The sequence below is a fragment of the Eretmochelys imbricata genome, chromosome 6 (genome assembly GCF_965152235.1).
Source record: "Eretmochelys imbricata isolate rEreImb1 chromosome 6, rEreImb1.hap1, whole genome shotgun sequence".
NCBI classification, from domain to species: domain Eukaryota; kingdom Metazoa; phylum Chordata; order Testudines; family Cheloniidae; genus Eretmochelys; species Eretmochelys imbricata.
Window position 1 is genome coordinate 119,665,648 of NC_135577.1, and position 17,997 is coordinate 119,683,644.

General features: G+C 41.7%; 1 protein-coding gene across 1 annotated transcript in view; it reads right to left on the reverse strand.

Annotated features, from left to right (window-relative positions):
• PRKCH (protein kinase C eta) overlaps positions 1 to 17,997 on the reverse strand; it is a 167,696-nt gene that overhangs the window by 126,221 nt on the left and 23,478 nt on the right. Inside the window, exon 2 of the mRNA XM_077820580.1 lies at positions 10,224 to 10,287. Coding sequence (XP_077676706.1) covers positions 10,224 to 10,287 — 64 coding nt within the window. The remainder of the gene's footprint in view (positions 1 to 10,223; positions 10,288 to 17,997) is intronic.

A 17,997-nucleotide genomic window follows, 5' to 3' on the forward strand; every position in this document is an offset into this window, starting at 1 on the left:
ACACATAGCAAAAAGACAGTTCCTGCCCCAAACAGTTTACAGTCTAAATATAGGACGAGACACCTTGAAGTTTAGCAGACAGAAGTTGTAACTAATGAGGGGTTACATTTTAAATGTTCAGAAGTTGGCTGAGATACACATCCAAAAGTTCAGAGCTATCAGTCTATTGGAGCCACGAGAAAGGGCTGGAAATAATTACAAGCCTAAAGAAAAATTCCATATGATTTCTGTGTGAAAGTTTAGGGAGCCAGGAGCTGTTGCCGGGAGGAGGAATCTTATCAATCCTTGTGCATGTCCATATTATTATTATTTGTAATATCATAGAGCCAGGAGCCCCAGTCATGGGCCAAAATGCCATTGTGCTAGGCCCTGTACAAACAAAGAACAAAAAAGACTGTCCCTGCCCTAAGGGGCTTGCAATAAAAGGGTATGTCTACATTATGGAGACTACTTTGGCATAGCTATAGTGTAGCCAGTAACTATAGCCGGCTTTACCCAATAGTGTAGACACAGCTTACTCCAACAGAAGGGGTTTTTCTGTCAGTGTAGGAACACCACCTCCCCAATGATGCTAGCTAGGCCTCTTCCATCCACATAGCTGCATCTACATTGCCAATTAGGTTAGCACTGTGTTTTTTTCACACCTCTCACCAACACAGCAATGCTGATATAACTTTTCAGTTTGGACCAGACCAGAGTAAGGACAATAGACAACAAATAGATGGATACAGGAAATCGGGGGAGTACAAGGAAACAATGAGACAAAAGTGGTCAACATGATAAGCAGTGGTCTCAACACTGTCTCTAGCTGTCAGGTGAATGTTTTGATGACTCAATAAAGCCGTGTAACTAAATATTTCCTGTCTTGAAACCTCTACAGCTGCCTATGGAGAGGAGGGGAAGGACGGGGCAGGGGAAAAGACGACAATTTTTAAATTATTATTATAAAAGAAAAACACTTGAGAATAAAAACAAGTATTAAAAGAAACTAAAGATACAAAAAAGGATATATTACTATCCAAAAATACACCATCTGCCTGAGATTGAGAGTTACAAATTGCAGAGGTTTTTCTGGTTTACAGGCAGGTTCTGGTCTCCTGGCGGCAGCAGCACCACCTACTGTCATTAAATATTCAGGAACAGGTGCCAAATCTGCACTATCGAATGTTTGTCTGCTGAACATTCTCTTTGTTCTATTTCTAGCCGATAGCTTCAATTTGTCTTTTCTCTTTCCTGGCTCTTCAAAACAAAGGACTGGAACAAGAAAGGCGGGGGGAACCCAGAATGGAATTTTATGATGGAACTATGATTTTGAGTGGCAATTTAGAAAAACTAGGCAAGTTCAAACGAGTCCGAAGCACTAAAATGGAAAGGATTATTATATTCTGTACTGTTAATTTTATTAAAATCAACTCAGCAGAATGAATTCATAGTATTGGTTTCAAGTAACCTTGGTCAAAATGGAAAGGAATAAGAAGCAAGATAGATGCTGTGTTGTCTCACTGTCTCCCGGTAAACTCCCATCTGTTTGGATCCATCTGTTGTCTTTTGTTTTATATTTAGATTTAAAGCTCTTCGGTGAGAGATTTTTTGTTCATTGTGCTACATGCTGTACAAACACAGGAGTCATGGTCCGTGACTAGGGCTTCTAGGCATTATGGTAACACAAATAATTAATAATAATAATGTGTGTATATTTTGTAAGCATAATGCTACACCCTATGTGCAAAGTAGCCTGCCAGCAGACTAAGATAGCCTTATGCTACTGGAGTTCCAATGGAGAGGAGTTTCATGCCATCTCTCAGCTACATACTTGAGGTTTCTCTGTGCTCATTCTGGCCCTACCTCAGCAAAGCACTTAAGCACATGCATAACTATAAGTCCATGAGCAGTCCCACTGATTTCTCGATTTCTGGGCATGTGATTGGATAACTTGGTATTGAGAGTAATTAATACATACTGCATGTGGGTCTTTCTACCATATAAAAATTACTGATTTCCCCTTTTACAACAAAGTCAGTATTCAGTAGAATAAGGGATGGGAACAGGAAATGGATGGCAGGTCTTAATTTATAGTTCATCTCTATTCATTCTGAATCATGGCTGATTCACAGAATACCTGCAGAGGGCACTGACAGAGCTGCAAAACCACTAATGTAAATTGCGTAAATTGCACAAACTCTGTGTATCACTCATCTTATCTGAAGAAGAGTGCCACATTTCACACAGACTAAGAAAGGAATCTGAGTGAAGCTCCATAAAAGGCACAATATCAAACAACTGCTGGGGACTATAAAGAGTGATTAGAGTATGGAACTATATCAGTAATGTCTCATGGCTATACAACATATTTGTCTGTGGTAGCATGCAGGATGTGCTAGGTGCTTTACAGATACTGAGGAAGGGACAGTCCATTCCCTGGAGAGCTCACAGTATAAGTACAAAGAGTCCTGTGGCACATTATAGACTAACAGACATACTGGAGCATAAGCTTTCGTGAGTGAATACCCACTTCTTCAGATGCATGTAGTGGAAATTTCCAGAGGCAGGTATAAATATGCAAGCAAGAATCAGGCTAGGGATAACGAGGTTAGTTCAATCAGGGAGGATGAGGCCCTCTTCTAACAAAGACTGTGAATGGCTAGCCAACTACAAAAGCAGTTTCTCCTTCCTTGGTGTTCACACCTCAACTGCTAGAAGAGGGCCTCATCCTCCCTGATTGAACTAACCTTGTATTCACCCACGAAAGTTTATGCTCCAATACGTCTGTTAGTCTATAAGGTCCCACAGGACTCTTTGCAGCTTTTACAGATCCAGACTAACACGGCTACCCCTCTGATACTTGACAGTATAAGGACAGACAGACCACAAGCAGACAGAGGTTAGGAGAAGGGGAAAATAATTAGGGAATTTTATACTGTTAATTAGATTCATTGTAGACAGCACAGAGTGTTTCAGAGGGACTTAAAGCAGAAGTGATTTTTAAAAGGGATTTAAAACATAGGGCTGGAAATTTATGGATGATCTAAGAGTGATCACACAATGCCTAGGGAGCTGTATCAAAAAAGGCACAAAGGTGATTGCCTTTAAACCAATATTCAGATGGGTCTTCCCCAGTCATAAGACACTGCTGAGAGAGAGCCATTTTCTCATGACAAGGTACCTCCTCCATCTAAGTCCTGTGTACAAAGTGTCCCTACGTCATGCTACTCAAGACAAGGGCTTCACAAGGTATGCTTCATGTTCATGTATTGGAGATAGAATGGGCATTAACTGGCTTCCAGCAAAAAGAAGCCATCCACTATGAAGTAGTGGGGAGAAAACAACCAAAAAACTAAGTATTAAAAGCCCATTCAAAAAAAACCAATAATAAAAAATATAATGTTAAATGAAAGAGCACTGATGATCACTATTTTCAAAAGTATGTAGTGATTTTGGGTGTTCGCCTTTAAAAGGACCTGATTTTCAGAAAGTGCTGAGCACAACCCTTTGGAAAAATCAAGACTCTTTGAAGTGTCTCAAGTTGGACACCCAAAAACGGAGGCACACGAAATCACTAGCCTCGTCTGAAAATCTTGACCTACAACTACATGAAAAGATGAAAAAGGACTGTGAAATAGATCTTTTTTTAAAAAAAGAAAAAGCTGGTGTTTCTTTCCACCACAATAGAGTATTAATTGCAGCAACAAATTGCAGTTGGTTGCTTTGTGCAATGTTCGCAGCACTAGCAGGAACTCGGTCAGTAACATGTGTGTGTCAAGCATGTGGTGATCACAGTCTGAGGCAGAGAGGTTAATTATTTCTGTCTTGGTGGGTTCACACAGGAAATACAAGCTGAACAGGAGGGGAGTCTGTACAGAATAATAAGCAGAGAGAGCAAAACAATTTTTGTCAAATCCTGTTTTGCACAGAGATACGAGCCCATTTGCTCAACGCAGCTAGAAAACAGAGAGAGACCATGGCTAAATTATCCTCAAAGTCACTTTTTCTCTCTTCCTATTGCACCATTTTCCCCTCCTAACAAAAATGATGTGTACTTTTAACCCAAGTAACTGGCATATTTCCATGTCTCAGAACAGCAAGCCAGTGCTGGAAGAAAGATGAGCCATCCTCACAGGAGCTTCCCTTTGAGGAAGTAAGGAAGTCTTCAGAGAAAAACAAGGATGCCATTCAGTTAAATTAATATTCAGTAGCATCCACTTGGAGTTGACTGAAGAATATCCTTCCACCAAATCCCTACTAAATAATATCAATGGGTTGTCCAGTGAAGGAAATAGGGTCTGAGAATAAAGTAGTAACACTAGGGCTAAAAGAGGGTCATTAATATAGGGAGGGATTTATCTGCACAACACCATTGTGAGGTAGGTGTCACAGATTCAGGATAACTGAACATGTATTCTCCCTCCGTTGTCGCTCGAGGGCACCCACTTAAGGTTTCTGCCTCCCAGCCATCACCTCTCTTGGGCAGAGATCCATGTCTCTCTTCCTGCTGACTGGGGTTTTAAGGCTGTGCAGCTGCCTGCCCTACACCGCGATATCCCCAGCAAGCCAGTCTGACTAAAGGACAGACCCTGTGCCTTGCTTTCTCTCCAAGGGCTCTGAACAGCATATTGCCAGCAGTTACAAGTTATCACCTGGCTCTTTCTAAGCAAGCACCTTTATTCTTAAGGGGAAAGCATTACATGGAATACTTGTAAAAAACAATAAAGGTTCCTATACATGCTAAAATCTTACTAGAGATCACCCATCAGTCTTATGGTGCCCTTTCCAACCCTTCTCAAAGGATTGGGGCCTTTGGAGAGAAAGTCCTGCCTGTTTGCTGGCTTCGAAAGAAGGCCCTTAGTCAGTTTAAATGCAGCCCTTTTAGCCAAAAGTCCTTTCTTTGTCGAGGGTCTCTGGGAAATCCAGTTTGAACCAGTATATCAAGCCTCCCCAGGGGTAGTACCACTCTGGAGGTGTTTAGAACCTGAACAACTCACCCTAATCCTCCCCCTCCCCCGTTTTGTTTTGTTTTTTTACTGATTTTTGAAGATTAAACATTTTTAAATGCACTTTTAGAAACGCTGCCTCCCTGCAACTAAAGAATCACAGTCCCCACAGACTCCAGACTGTGTGTGTGAGAGAGAGAACACACGCACCTGAGACCTGATCAACCCCATATTAAACCAGCCTTGGGTGAAACTCAGGGAGTTCACCACTAAAATCGAAAAAAGGAATGTTCTGCTGCTGATAAAGCACCCCCACCCCAGGAATGTCCCTAACGAGAGTTATACCCACCAAGGTTGTAAAGACGCTGGGAAATTAGGGAGAATACACAAAGAGACTCAACAAATGGTAAAATAAGCTCAGACCTGAGCTTTATGCTGACCATGTGTTCAAATAAAGGTCACAATTAAGTTACAATTTGGGCATGAAAAATAAAATGTAAAGAACTTGGGCAGGAAGGAGGACACATAGATGCCAGTGTGTAATTGGTTAACATTTTTGTTATTTAGGAGCGTGAAATAGTGTGACAGGTTTAGTAAATTGAAGGAGGGAGCTAGTTTTACCTATATGATGTAAATAAAAAACAATGCTCTTTGGGAACCATTTCCAGACTGCAGCTCAACATCAAGCTGCTGGAACTCTGACCCCTCTGCACGACCATGACGTGCAGAGGCATCACCGGGAACCCACAGATGAATTAATCCTGACTGGCCATTGGGTGAAATTTGTACAGTGGAAGTGGTGAGCATAAAAGATTTGCTTGGTAGATGTATTCTGTGTTTGTTGCTAATAAATAGATGTTTAGAGCACAACTGTGTAAGGCTCTTTCACTGGGAAAAGGTTCCGCAGACCCATAGAGCCCTGAGGAAAAGGGCGGGTACTTAAATTGACCAGGTTTCTTCCTGAGCCCCGTGGGTAAGGATAGGTGCCTTACACACTGAGCCCTCTGAAAGGAAAGGGTGGGGGTGCCTAAATTGATTGGGTCATGCCTTAAACCCTCCGTAGCGTGCAGGCGGGGTGCCTGAAATTGACCAGGTCACACCTTGACCCCCTGGATAGGCGGGGTGCCCGAAATTGACCAGGTCACGCCTTGAGCTCTCGGTAGGCGGGGTGCCCAAAATTGACCAGGTAACAACAACAACAACTCAGGCCTAGGGCACATTCAAATTTTACACCTAAACAAAAAGGGCACGTCTTGACTAGGATTTAAAGATGTGATGTGATGTTGTTATCACATCTTTAAATACTAATCTAGACAAGGCCAAAGAGTTGCTTACCTTATGTTTCATTACTTAACTAAGCTTCACAAACCAAAGACCATGGAACTGCACAGATCCACCAGGTACTTCCATTCTCCCATGCTACATCCCACTCTACTGGCCTTCCTGCCCACTCACCCTATCTAGCTCCTGGCTACATCTCTTGGCAGTACCTCATCATGGCTTCTCTGTCCCCTTCATTCACATCCCATGCCATCTGACTCCTCCTGCCAAGTCCAAAGTCTCTAGAGAGATCAAGCCTTGACAGTGGAAGTCCCAATCTGACATACCTGGCCTGGGCTCACTTCTGGTAAGCTATAAAGCCAGAGACCCAAACTATCTCTGTAGTGGAGCTGCTAGCTCCGTTTCACATGGCAACTTTGGACACAACTCTTTCCCTCTCCCTCATCCCTGTTACCTACAGAGTTGCATCCAAAGATGGCTAAACAGGCAGCCTCTCTATCTGGTGAACCTCAGTGATTCATGGCCTCTGGGTCATGGACCTTAGCAGGCCTGTCAAACTGGGATCCATGCTGCACAGGCTCACTACAGCCTAGAAATACATCCCAGGGAACATTGGCAAAGTTGCTGGTCTCCCTGCTCCCCACTTAACTCCAACCTCAGCTAGAAGAAAGCCTTGTCTGTACTAAAGAATTTCACCAGTTTAACTAGAGTGATTCAAAATCTATTTTTAGTTAAACTGGGGCAATTTTCTGGTACAGACATGCTTGCACTGGTAAGTTTACCTTGCCCTATTTGTTACAAGTAAATAGATGAGGTCAGAGTTAAGGTTGTGTGACTAACTGATTGGACGTGGGATGAGAATTTTTATGCAATGCAGAAAACAAACACCAGTGTGTCTGTGTGAGCTCAGCGACTGGCAGTGGTATTGCAAGCCGATGGGCTACCTCACTGGCTCGCACACCAAAAAACACTCTCCAGCCACAGGATTGCACTCCCTTTTTCTTCAGTGCTTTTGTTTTAGTTCTTCAAAATAAAGTGATTTGACACAAGTTCAACATCGCAGTAATGTCCTTTCCCCTGACTTGGGGTCTTCCACAGAGGCCCCATCTATTCCCTACAAAGTTAGTCTCTGTAGGCCATCTGGCTGGGTGTTAAGGCAAGCCTCCTTCTCCTTCCTAGCCTGCCCCCTGCAGGATTACACTCTGTAGGCCCTCCTGCAGCTGGGAGGCAGCTGATAAGTCATGGGTGGGGATGGGGCCAACTCCTTTTAAGGGCCAGTCAGCCTCTGACAGGGATATGGAAATTTTCATTTTTAAATCACCGACTGAAAATTTTTTCTGTCACCTGTGACTTGACAGACTCCTAGCAAACAGGCATCTGCATCGCAGCACTCAGACGTGGCACTCTTGTTAGCAGACTCACAGAGGTGAAATAACTGATAGAGGGGTAACATATTCAAAAGTGATCAAGTAATTTAGAACCCTAAGTCCCATATTTAAAAATGACTCAGGCTCCTAAGTCTCAATGAGTCTAGAGTTCGAAATGCCTATATCGTTTTTGAAAATGAGACACTTGGCGCAATGCTGGAGCTCTATAAACAATGAATAACTGGACAGGAGGACAAAGCTGTCTCTTCAGGTGAAGGCTGGCACACACTGAAGGGACGGTGCTGAGACACAAAGGGAAGCTTACACTGCTACTTGTGCTGTAGCTCGTTGATATATGATCTTCCAGGGACACCCGGCCCCTGTGACAAGTGATGAATTCACTTATAAATAATTTGTTGCAGATGAGATACCTCATTAAAGTCAAATCCACTAAGAGAAGATTATCAATAGTGGGTCAGGTTCACGGCCTGGATCCTTGACTTCCACAGGGAGAAGACAGGCTGTGAGGCCCTCGAGGCCTACCCACAGCGAAGGTGCAAGCTGTGAACAACTCCCACTCCTATCAAGGGCTGGAGCCACCTGGCACAGCCCACAAAGTGGGAGGGGGCGGCTAGGGATGAGGTGGGACCAGAGCACCCTGGTGATGTGCAGAATCAGCACATCTTCTGAGCAGGTTCTGTGTTTAAATTTCCCTTCCCTGGCAAAGAATGGCAGAGCTACCACCCCATTCCTAATCCTGGAAGTGAATTCCCACTCTGGCACTGCTGGGGGCAGGGGGGAAACTGAATCAAGTACAATAAACATAATGAGATAATTTCACAGGTGGCATAGACCAAGGTCTGGAATAACACATGGCTTAGTGAACAGGGACACCAGAAAAAAGCCAAATACAAATGACACCACTGAGAAGTAGTATGCGGATTTTCAAACCAAAACCAGGACAAAACCCAGCGGATCTTTGTGGGACTCTGCAAATGTACGGACAGTAGGAGAAAAGCAGAGTCTCAGTAAAGAAACAGAATAGAACACCTGTGCCAGATACTGAAAGACTATTTAGCAAAATTATGAGTCCCACTCCAGCTCCCATTGAAGTAAATGGGAATCCTTCCATTGACTTTATCGGGAACTGGACAGGACCCAGGGTCAGCAGCCATGCATCCTTTGGAGTCCTACAGAGTGCAGAGTCACAGAGCACCTAGAACAGTAGGACCATCTAAATACCAACATTAAACTCAGCGTTCCTCTCAAAACAGCTCCTAATCCTTTTCACTGGGAAGAGTCTTCCAGATACAAAACACATAAGGATCTTCCAGCATCTCCTTACTGCCTACACCCATGTCTGTCTTCCCTAAAGCTAACCATTCCCTCCGTTAGTTTAGGAAGGCCTAAGGCCTTCACACCCCCACCCAGGTGTCTGTGTCTGCTCCCCTGGGAATAGCTGCCTGACAGCTGCCCCTGCCTCTGGACTAGGATTGACCTGGAGTCTCTAGGAATTAAAGATTGTAATAAAAGGTTAGACTGTGTTAATCGAAGAAACCTCCAGGAATACGTCCAACTAAAATTGGCAACCCTACTCTGGACAGGTGACTGTTTACAATCCTTCTGAGCGCTGGGGAAACAAGTCTTGGAACTTGGTTGGCACCTGGAAGTAGAATCTTCCCAGCTAATAGCTCAGACACTGTCTGTCAAAGACTCAAAACATGTTTAGTGGGAGGTTATTTATTTGGAGCTATTATGTTGCCTTCCAAACAGCCCTGCTACTGAACTAAACTAAACCAAACCAGTGTATGCATATAGTAAACATCCCAATAAACCAATCCGCCCACATATTTACTATCCCATAACCACCTCACATAAAATATTAATAAATTATTACAGATCAGCTCCATACCCTTCACATTTCCACCTTATTGAAGTCAATGCGACTTAAGTACATGTGTGTGCTGGAAAGAAGCTGTTTTGTCTTTTCCAAGCAGGCATTCCAGCTTTCATGGCTTCCTGTAGCAAAGCAGTCATCTGTGCTCACATACATACCTGAGCATGCTTTAATTGTTATCAGAAGAAACAACTGGAAAGTTGAAAACATTTCACAAAAGGGGTAGTCATAGAAGTAAATTTAAATCAGAAGGGAAAGAACAAATGAATATTTTTTAAAGGCAACTTTTGCACTGAGAAGCGTATAGATGTCCAGTATTATGTGTCTTTCTTGAAACAGAAGCACTTGTGAAGTAGATGGATGAAATTATGGAATGAAGATTACCAGGAAGAAATTTATATATTTGGCACACCCCATCAAAGGTACTCACATGGAAATTTCAAGTGAATGAAACTATCAGTTTGAAGGATAACCTGGGAGAAATGAACCACATCAGGCACGAATCAGCTCACTTGGTCAGAGATCACAATGATAAAGGTCCATGTCGTATACAGAATAAGCAGTCCATAAGAGGCTCTTCAAAAGTACCTTTGTTACTCATAAAATATTCAGTGTTCAGCGGTACGTGAGTTTTACATGAAAAATACTATGATCCATAATATTTACAGTACATTAGCGAGTGACAGCTTAAACTTAAGCAATGATGGATTTAAAAACGTCTTTGAAAACATGCCAAAATATTTCTCTTACCTTCAGTGAAGCTACCTGTAAGAGTGATTACCACAAACACTTTTCCCTCTGGCTCCAGATCCACCTGAAAAAGATTGGGGGACAGGAGGAGAAAGTATGCTTCAGAATAAAGTCTTCTCTTTGCATGTTAAATTAATCCAATACTTGACAAACATTTAAAGTTGTGTAAGTTACGCTCTTTAGACCTGATTTTCAGAAATATAGAGCACCCTCAGCTCCAATTGCTCACCACCTCGGTGCGGGAGGGAGAATCTGATTCTTAATTCTTTAACAATCCAGTGTGTTGAACAGTCTCATTCTTGCATTAAAATATGTGAGTGAAATAATCAATAGACTCTAATATTATTATAACTTGTCAGGCACATTCAGTGGTAATAAGCCCCTAGGTTATCTGGACAGAATGGAACCTACAAGGTGTATCGCTGTTAGTCTGGTGAATTAAAAAAGTTTGTTCATTTAGTCCCCTATTATCTCATATTGTGCTTGTTTTAGAGTCACTGGAAAAACATCAGTGCTGTGTATAACATAAGCCCCCGTCTGTGCCTGATCCACATACCGGGCCAGCCAGGGTATGCTGTCCTTTAACTCAAGCTACAGATGGCCACATGAAACAGTTCTGGAGGTCCCAGGTTCAATCTCCAATGATGATCAAGTTGAAGGCCATTACCTTCCAGCTGAAGGAGCCAAGGAATTTTTTATTTTGAAACGTTTCTTGAAAGTTCACCTCATTTATTGCAGCCTTGCTAAAAATGACTGATGTTCAAGTCAGCCTGCCACATGGTACCTATAAAAAGTCTCTGCTAATTTTAGCCTTGCTAATTTAAAGACAAGCTTCACACCAGGTGTGTATTGATAATATTTGCAGAAGAAAAATTCTGAAAATAGAGCTCCCAGGAGGAATGACTAAACACGATAAATTTCCAGCTGTCTTTGTGCTTGTCTTAACTTGTTTTAGATAGGAAAAAAAATGATTTAACAAGCCACTAACGCCACCATTAGATAACAAAGTTTAACACCTAGGACCGACATGTTTTAAATACACCTTGCTGTGCAAATGTAGGTGGGACTGATATACTGTCTAGTAGAACAATGTGTTTTCAGGGGTTGGGTCAAGACTGTGAGACCAAATCCCATAGGATTTTAAAAGTACCCCCGAATTCACCACTTCTGCTCCAAGTGCCAAATGCATATTTTTAACTTTGCTTTCCTTCGTCAATATAAACACAATGCACACCAGCCAATAAAGAAAATCTGCACAAAACCTTCCCGCTGGAGAGAGGGAGAGAGAAAGAAGGATGAACCCGCATGACACACATCATTTGAGGCATGCTTGGAAAGCGCTCAGATACCACAGTGATGGTCATGCTGTAACAGCCTGAATAGAAGACAGAATAGTATGGTTGTTCCCAAACTGTGGTCTGAGGACCATTGGTGGGTGGTCTGGAGGACAGCCGCAAGCGGTTCACAGAACTCTAGCTCATCATGTGGTGCTAGCTGCTACTCGTTATCTCCAGCTGCTGAACTGCAATAAAATGCAGTTTAAAAATTGCATTTAAACAGTTGCTGTAGGAACTATATAAGTGCTGCATGACCATGAACGGTAGGAGAGGTGGTCCCCACAGCTATAAATGGGAGAAGTGTTGGATAAGTCAGTCCCTCTACTGAGTTGTGTTGTTAATATTAATTAGCACTTTCTGTTAGCACTGTCCAAGAAATGGTGCAGCACCACTACCAGGGAGGCTAATTACAGCCGGACTAAGAAAAGCAAGAAGCAAATGATATTCTGGAAGGGACAGTAAAGTGCACCATTCCCACACCTCTCTCATGCCCCAGATCTTGGCACCAGCATTGAGAAATAATCAATACTTTTAAAATTCTCACTCAGAAGTGCAAGCAAGTGAATATGAGACACCACAAAGGAGGAAAAGAGCAAAGTGAGGGTGAAAGAAAGGATGAGAGCTAGCATACAATGGTTATTTATACAGCCCAACAGCAGTTCATTGTGCTCTACAGACAAAAAGAATGACAGGTACATGCATACAAGGAATAAAAGACAAGGAAACTCATTGTTTCCTGACAATAGCTTAACCAGAGTTGCTTGGGAATTTTCTACTGAAGGGTTTTTTTGGATGGAAAATGTGTCAATTATGCTGAATCCCACCCTTCCCCACACCCTCAACTGGGAAAATCTAAGCTGAATGTGTCAGTTTGAGTCGACATTAACCGATGCATCTGCCTTAGCTACCACTGTCTCACTTGTGCCTCCGTTCTCTCCTATGAGATCAGCTCCCTGGCTAGACTACGCTTCCCACGATGTCACGTCCCCTGTGGACCTAAATTCCAATCTTACAGGGTTTCTATGCACTCTTTCAACTGTCCTAAATAGTTTGTTTAAAATAAATAAAACTGAGTTATGGGCCTTTGGGAACAGACAGGTCAAGCTTCTGTGGATAAATTCTTCATTTTATCTTGAAAATGAGCTAAGTGGATCTTCAAACGTAAAATCTAAAATGCAAAATCTGTCACTATGCATTGTTTTTCTGCTAATTTCATTAGGTGAAGATGCCTCAGTCTTTCACTTCCACATCCAAGAAGAGAAACATTCCCTGTTTCTCTTCTTGAAATTTAATAGTAGGCCTTAGTCCTTCCACTAGAGTTCTGCCCAAGTAAAGACTGCAGGATTTAGCCCTATATATATATTTTCAATGGACCTTACATAGTATTTGATACAGAACAAAAGCACTAAACATGGAGTTTGGAACAGCTTCTGCATGAGCTCTTTGTGGTTTTGCACTCCACTTTAAATATGGTTTGTGCGGCCAAGGTACTATGCAGCTTTAGGAGATTGGCACGATCGCTCATTTTAAAGATACAGCAGGAGACATTCTACCACATCAAAGAACCCCAAACTTCTCCTCATTCTAAAGTTGAAGGATAGTCAAATCCAGTAAAAGGATTTAGCAGCCATGGTCATAGAACGTCCCTGTTTTTTCCCCCAGCAAGAGCCTGGAATGCGGAGGGGCCTAGCTGTAATTGAGACTTTCTCATGGCACATCCTGGTGAGTTCTGGAAATATATAATGTTCATCCCCCATCATATAGTTCTTAAATTATTTTTGCAGTAGCACCACAAGGCCCCAATCCAGAGTGCCAGGCACTGTATACCAGAGATATGCTCTAGTTCAACACCAAGCCATGGGGCTATATGCAGGAATTGCTGGGTGTAATCTGTGGCCTGTGTTATTCAGGAGGTCCAACTAGATGATCCTAATAGTCTCTTCTGACCTTAAAATACATTGTACTTCAGGTTTCATTAAAGAAATTGTTACAGTGAAAGGAACTATTAAAAACATCAGATTGTCAATAATAGTTTGGATTTTTGACCTGCAATGCTGTTTTTTAAAGGTGACCTTTGACAAGATTGTGAAGAATCCCATATAACATTCATCATTTGAACCAAATCAGAGGTACATGGAAAGAGGTGAAAACAAACTATAAACTTTAAGTAGGGGAAGTAATAGAGGAAATTGGAGTATTAACATCCATCTCCAGCCCGACATTCCAAGGAGTCTGCCTGAGACCTGACATGGACAGACAAGCTGTCCAGTCACAGCGGTTCAAATCTCATGGGATGCTCTTGCTCTTGACTCCTAGAACTGAACTCTACGATGAGGCACATTCGGGAGAAAACTAATGCCTGTGGAATCTGCTCGCTGAGGCTCCAATCCAGAAAGGCACAGAATTAATTTTAAGTACATCGACAGCCACACTGCAGTCATCCCATTTAAGTCAATCAGCCTACTCACTTGCTTAACTCTGTGCACAAGTAAGGCTTTCGCTAATGTCTCACATGACCTCATAAAAAACTACATAAATATAGCCTAGATGAACCTACTATAAGGTGGGTGCACAACTGGTTGGAAAACTGTATTTAGAACATAGTTATCTATGGTTCACAGTCAAGCTGGAAGGGCATATCGAGTGGGACACCATAGAAATCTGTCCTCGGTCTAGTTCTATTCAGTATCTTCATAAATTATTTGGATAATGGCAAAGAGAGTACACTTATACATTTTGTGGACAGTACCAAGCTAAGAGGTGTAGCAAGTGCTTTGGAGGACAGGATTAGAATTCAAAATGATCTTGACAAACTGGAGAAATAGTCTGAAATAAATAGAATGGAATTCAATAAGGACAAATGACAAGTACTACACTAAGGAAAGAATAATCAATTGCACAAATACAAAATGGGAAAGGAGGAGTACTGCAAAAGAAGATCTGGGGATTATAGTGGATCACAAACTAAATATGAGTCAACAATGTAATACTGCTGCAAAAAAAGCAAACATTATTCTGGGATATATTAGCAGGAGTGTTATAAGCAAGACACGAGAACTAATTCTTCCACTCTACTCAACACTTATAAGGCCTCAAAAGGAGTACTGTGTCCAGTTCTGGGCACCACATTTCGGAAAAAGATGTGAACAAACAGAAGAAAGTCCAGAATACAGCAATGAAAATGATTAAAGGTCTAGAAGACATGACCTACTGAAAAAACTGGGTTTGTTTATTCTGGAGAAGAGAAGACTGAGGGGAGGCATGAAAACAGTTTTCAAAGTACACATTATTATTAAGAGGAGCACAGGATAGGAAGCATTGGGTTTAAATTTCAGCAAGGGAGATTTAGGTTAGACATTAGGAAAAACTTCCTAACTGTCAGAGTGGTTAAGCCTATGAAGGTTGTGGAATCTCCGTCATTGGAGGTCTTTAAGAACAGGTTAAACAAACAACTGTCAGGGATAGTCTAGATAATACTGAGTCCTGCCTCAGTGCAGGGGACTGGACTAGATGATATGTTGAGGTCCCTTCCAGGCCTACATGTCTGTGATTCCATATGTAAATGCCTTCCTCGATATAGGCCCTAGAGCTTAAATCTGGTAATTTTCAGTGCATGGTAAAAGGCGTTCCCTAAGAACTGTACTAGAAAGTTTTACTATTTTAACTATATTCAGCATGGACGCAGTTATACCAGTATAGAAGTGTTTATAATGTTATAGCTTATTTCAGTTCAGGAAGTAAACTATATCAGTATAAGGCACCTTTACACTGGTATAACTGCACCCACCATAGGGCTTATAGTGGTATAACTATACCAGTTTAAAAAAAAAATCATACCCCTTACCAATGTAATTTTACCTCTATAACTATTCTAATGTAGACCAGGCTCTCATTTAATTCATCATCATCACAGCTTGATGCAAGGCATGTACATACTATGGACAAAGGGCAATACAGAAACTGTACTTTGCCTCTCCTCCTGGACCCCATAAAGGGTTTCAATAAAAAAAGGGGAAGAGCTTAGGGAATATAAATTATCACACCTTGAGAATGTAGTTAGAGAAACTTCCCTTTCTAGTGTTTCCAGTTCCTTGTCTTGAGTAAAATGCTCACATACAAAACACTCAAATTTTAATACATCTAAAAAGAAACCCCACAACATAAGGAATGTGCATGGTAGCAATATTTTTAAAGATGATTTTGAATCACATGCCCCCTGGCCTAGAAGAGGATAAGGAAGCATTGCTCAAGAAGGATTTTCAAGGGTGCTTTACACTTATGACCATGCTGTGATGAAGGCAGGAATTCATTGCATTCAGATTACTGTGAGCTCCCATACAAACAAGAGTGTTGGAGGCTACATCTAGAATATTTTACATCCTGATATTACAGATATTATGAAAGCAAGGGTAAACTGAGAGGCACAAGCAGCTTAGGTAACATATTCTGAGCAGTCTACAACATTCTACTGGACTTAGCCCCACCATTTTATTTACCAGACCCAGGAATGTGCCTTTTTCATCCAACAGAAGTTCTGGTAGAATTTTGTCAATCACTAAAGAACTATATACATATACTGTTTATGTGCATTTTTTATTATAGGACTTTTTTCCCGCCCACAGTGTTCTTTTAAATAATAGGGCTTGAGCACTTCAAAAGGGAGCAGCTGATATGGGACAGTCCCTCAATCCACGGAAGGTGCCGCCACAGCTAGCAAATGTTTGGTTACAGAGCATACCAGGCCAGGACTATGTGCAGGCAAGACTCCCATGACTTAGGATCCAGTCCTTACAACTGGTATTGAAGTCTGTAACTACAACAACCGCACTAATATAAAGGCAAATACCATCCATACACCAAGTTTGCCTCTCATGTTCTCTTTCTTTTCATCCCAAAGTTAATTGTAGTTGCTTAAATTGTACTTTTATGGAAGGGGAGGAAACAGAAGTTACAGTTTTATCACGTTAGAAATTATTAAAAGCAAGAGCAGATGAGATTAATCAGATTCTTTTGGGAAGGTGGAGTTGATACAGATCTCTCTCCACAAATTATTTCCAGGAAGCACAAAGAAGCACAACAATATAATCTGGGGGCTAGACGAAACGCGTATGGAGAACGCTGTATAATTTGTCCAAGAGATGAGCAAGAGATATTTGGAGTGCGGAGCATTATTTAGGGTGAAGAAAGAGGGTATAGGTAGGAGAAGTGAAGGGACAGTCAGAGAGAGCATTCAGGTTGAATAGCAGAGAAATTTCACTGACAGCAAGATCATTCGGCTACAGAATAGTTTCCATAGGGAAGTGGTGGGACAACGCTTGGAACATTTAAAATTAGAGTGGGAAATGGACAACATGGAATAATCCTGCATTGGCTCAACTACAAAAATATAGTCTTAATTTTCTCATTCCATTTATACTGATTTCCTATGCTCACCTGCACGTGCCTCACAACATTAACTATACAATACAAACCAAACTCAAGACATGCAATATGACTGCCTACATGATAACATCATATTACTTATTCATGTGCATAACATAATACTTGCTCACATAATACTAAACAGTAAACCCACCTGGCCACATTGTAATCTTCAATCCACTCCTTCCTCAAATTGTTGGGGGCAGAGGGGGAAATTTTTTTTTGGAAGAGTTCCCAGAAAGTTAACAAACCTGGGCACTGGTAGGGCGGTGAATGTCTGTCAGCCTATTATTAGCCGACTTATCAGACTTTTCCATCTCTAGTATCTATGATAGAGATTAAAAATCCTATGCCACTTTACAAAATGAGGACGGGATAATGCCAGGTGACCTGGCCAAATTACCCTTGTATGAAAATAGGTGCAGTACAGCACTTCGGCCCGGATTCAAAATGCACTTAAGTACCTGTTCTAACTTGGTGTAACTTAAAGCTGAGCATGTGCTTGAGTGCTTTGCTGAATCACAGCCTTGAAAATACTGCGTGTGCTGCTGTTGAGAACCCTAAGGCCTGTCTTGTTTAGCTACGGTGTCACCTCACTCCCATAATTTAACATATTGCTTTGACAGTAAAGGCACTATATAAAACTAAATAGGGCTTTATACTCTATTCTGTAAGCAGAGCTACTCACACAAAGCCCAATCTTGGAAGGTGCTTAGTGCCCTTAGTTCCAAATGACTTCAGTGGGAGAGAAAGGTGTTCAGCACCCCACAGGATCAGTCCCCAAATTAGTATTTTACCTACTACCTCCAGGTAAAGTTGGAGACTGGCATCACTCAGATTCATATTAAAATCTTTATACTGAAAATCAGACAGAAGTTACTAACGCCTCTTCTCCAAAGTCTGAGTTTAGAAGTCAATTAATACAAGGAAGCGGAGAGACCGAAACGAAGGATTCCTCAGTCACAGATCTTCATGTACATAATAGAAACTAGTCAGGTATGAATCATCAGAGGTAG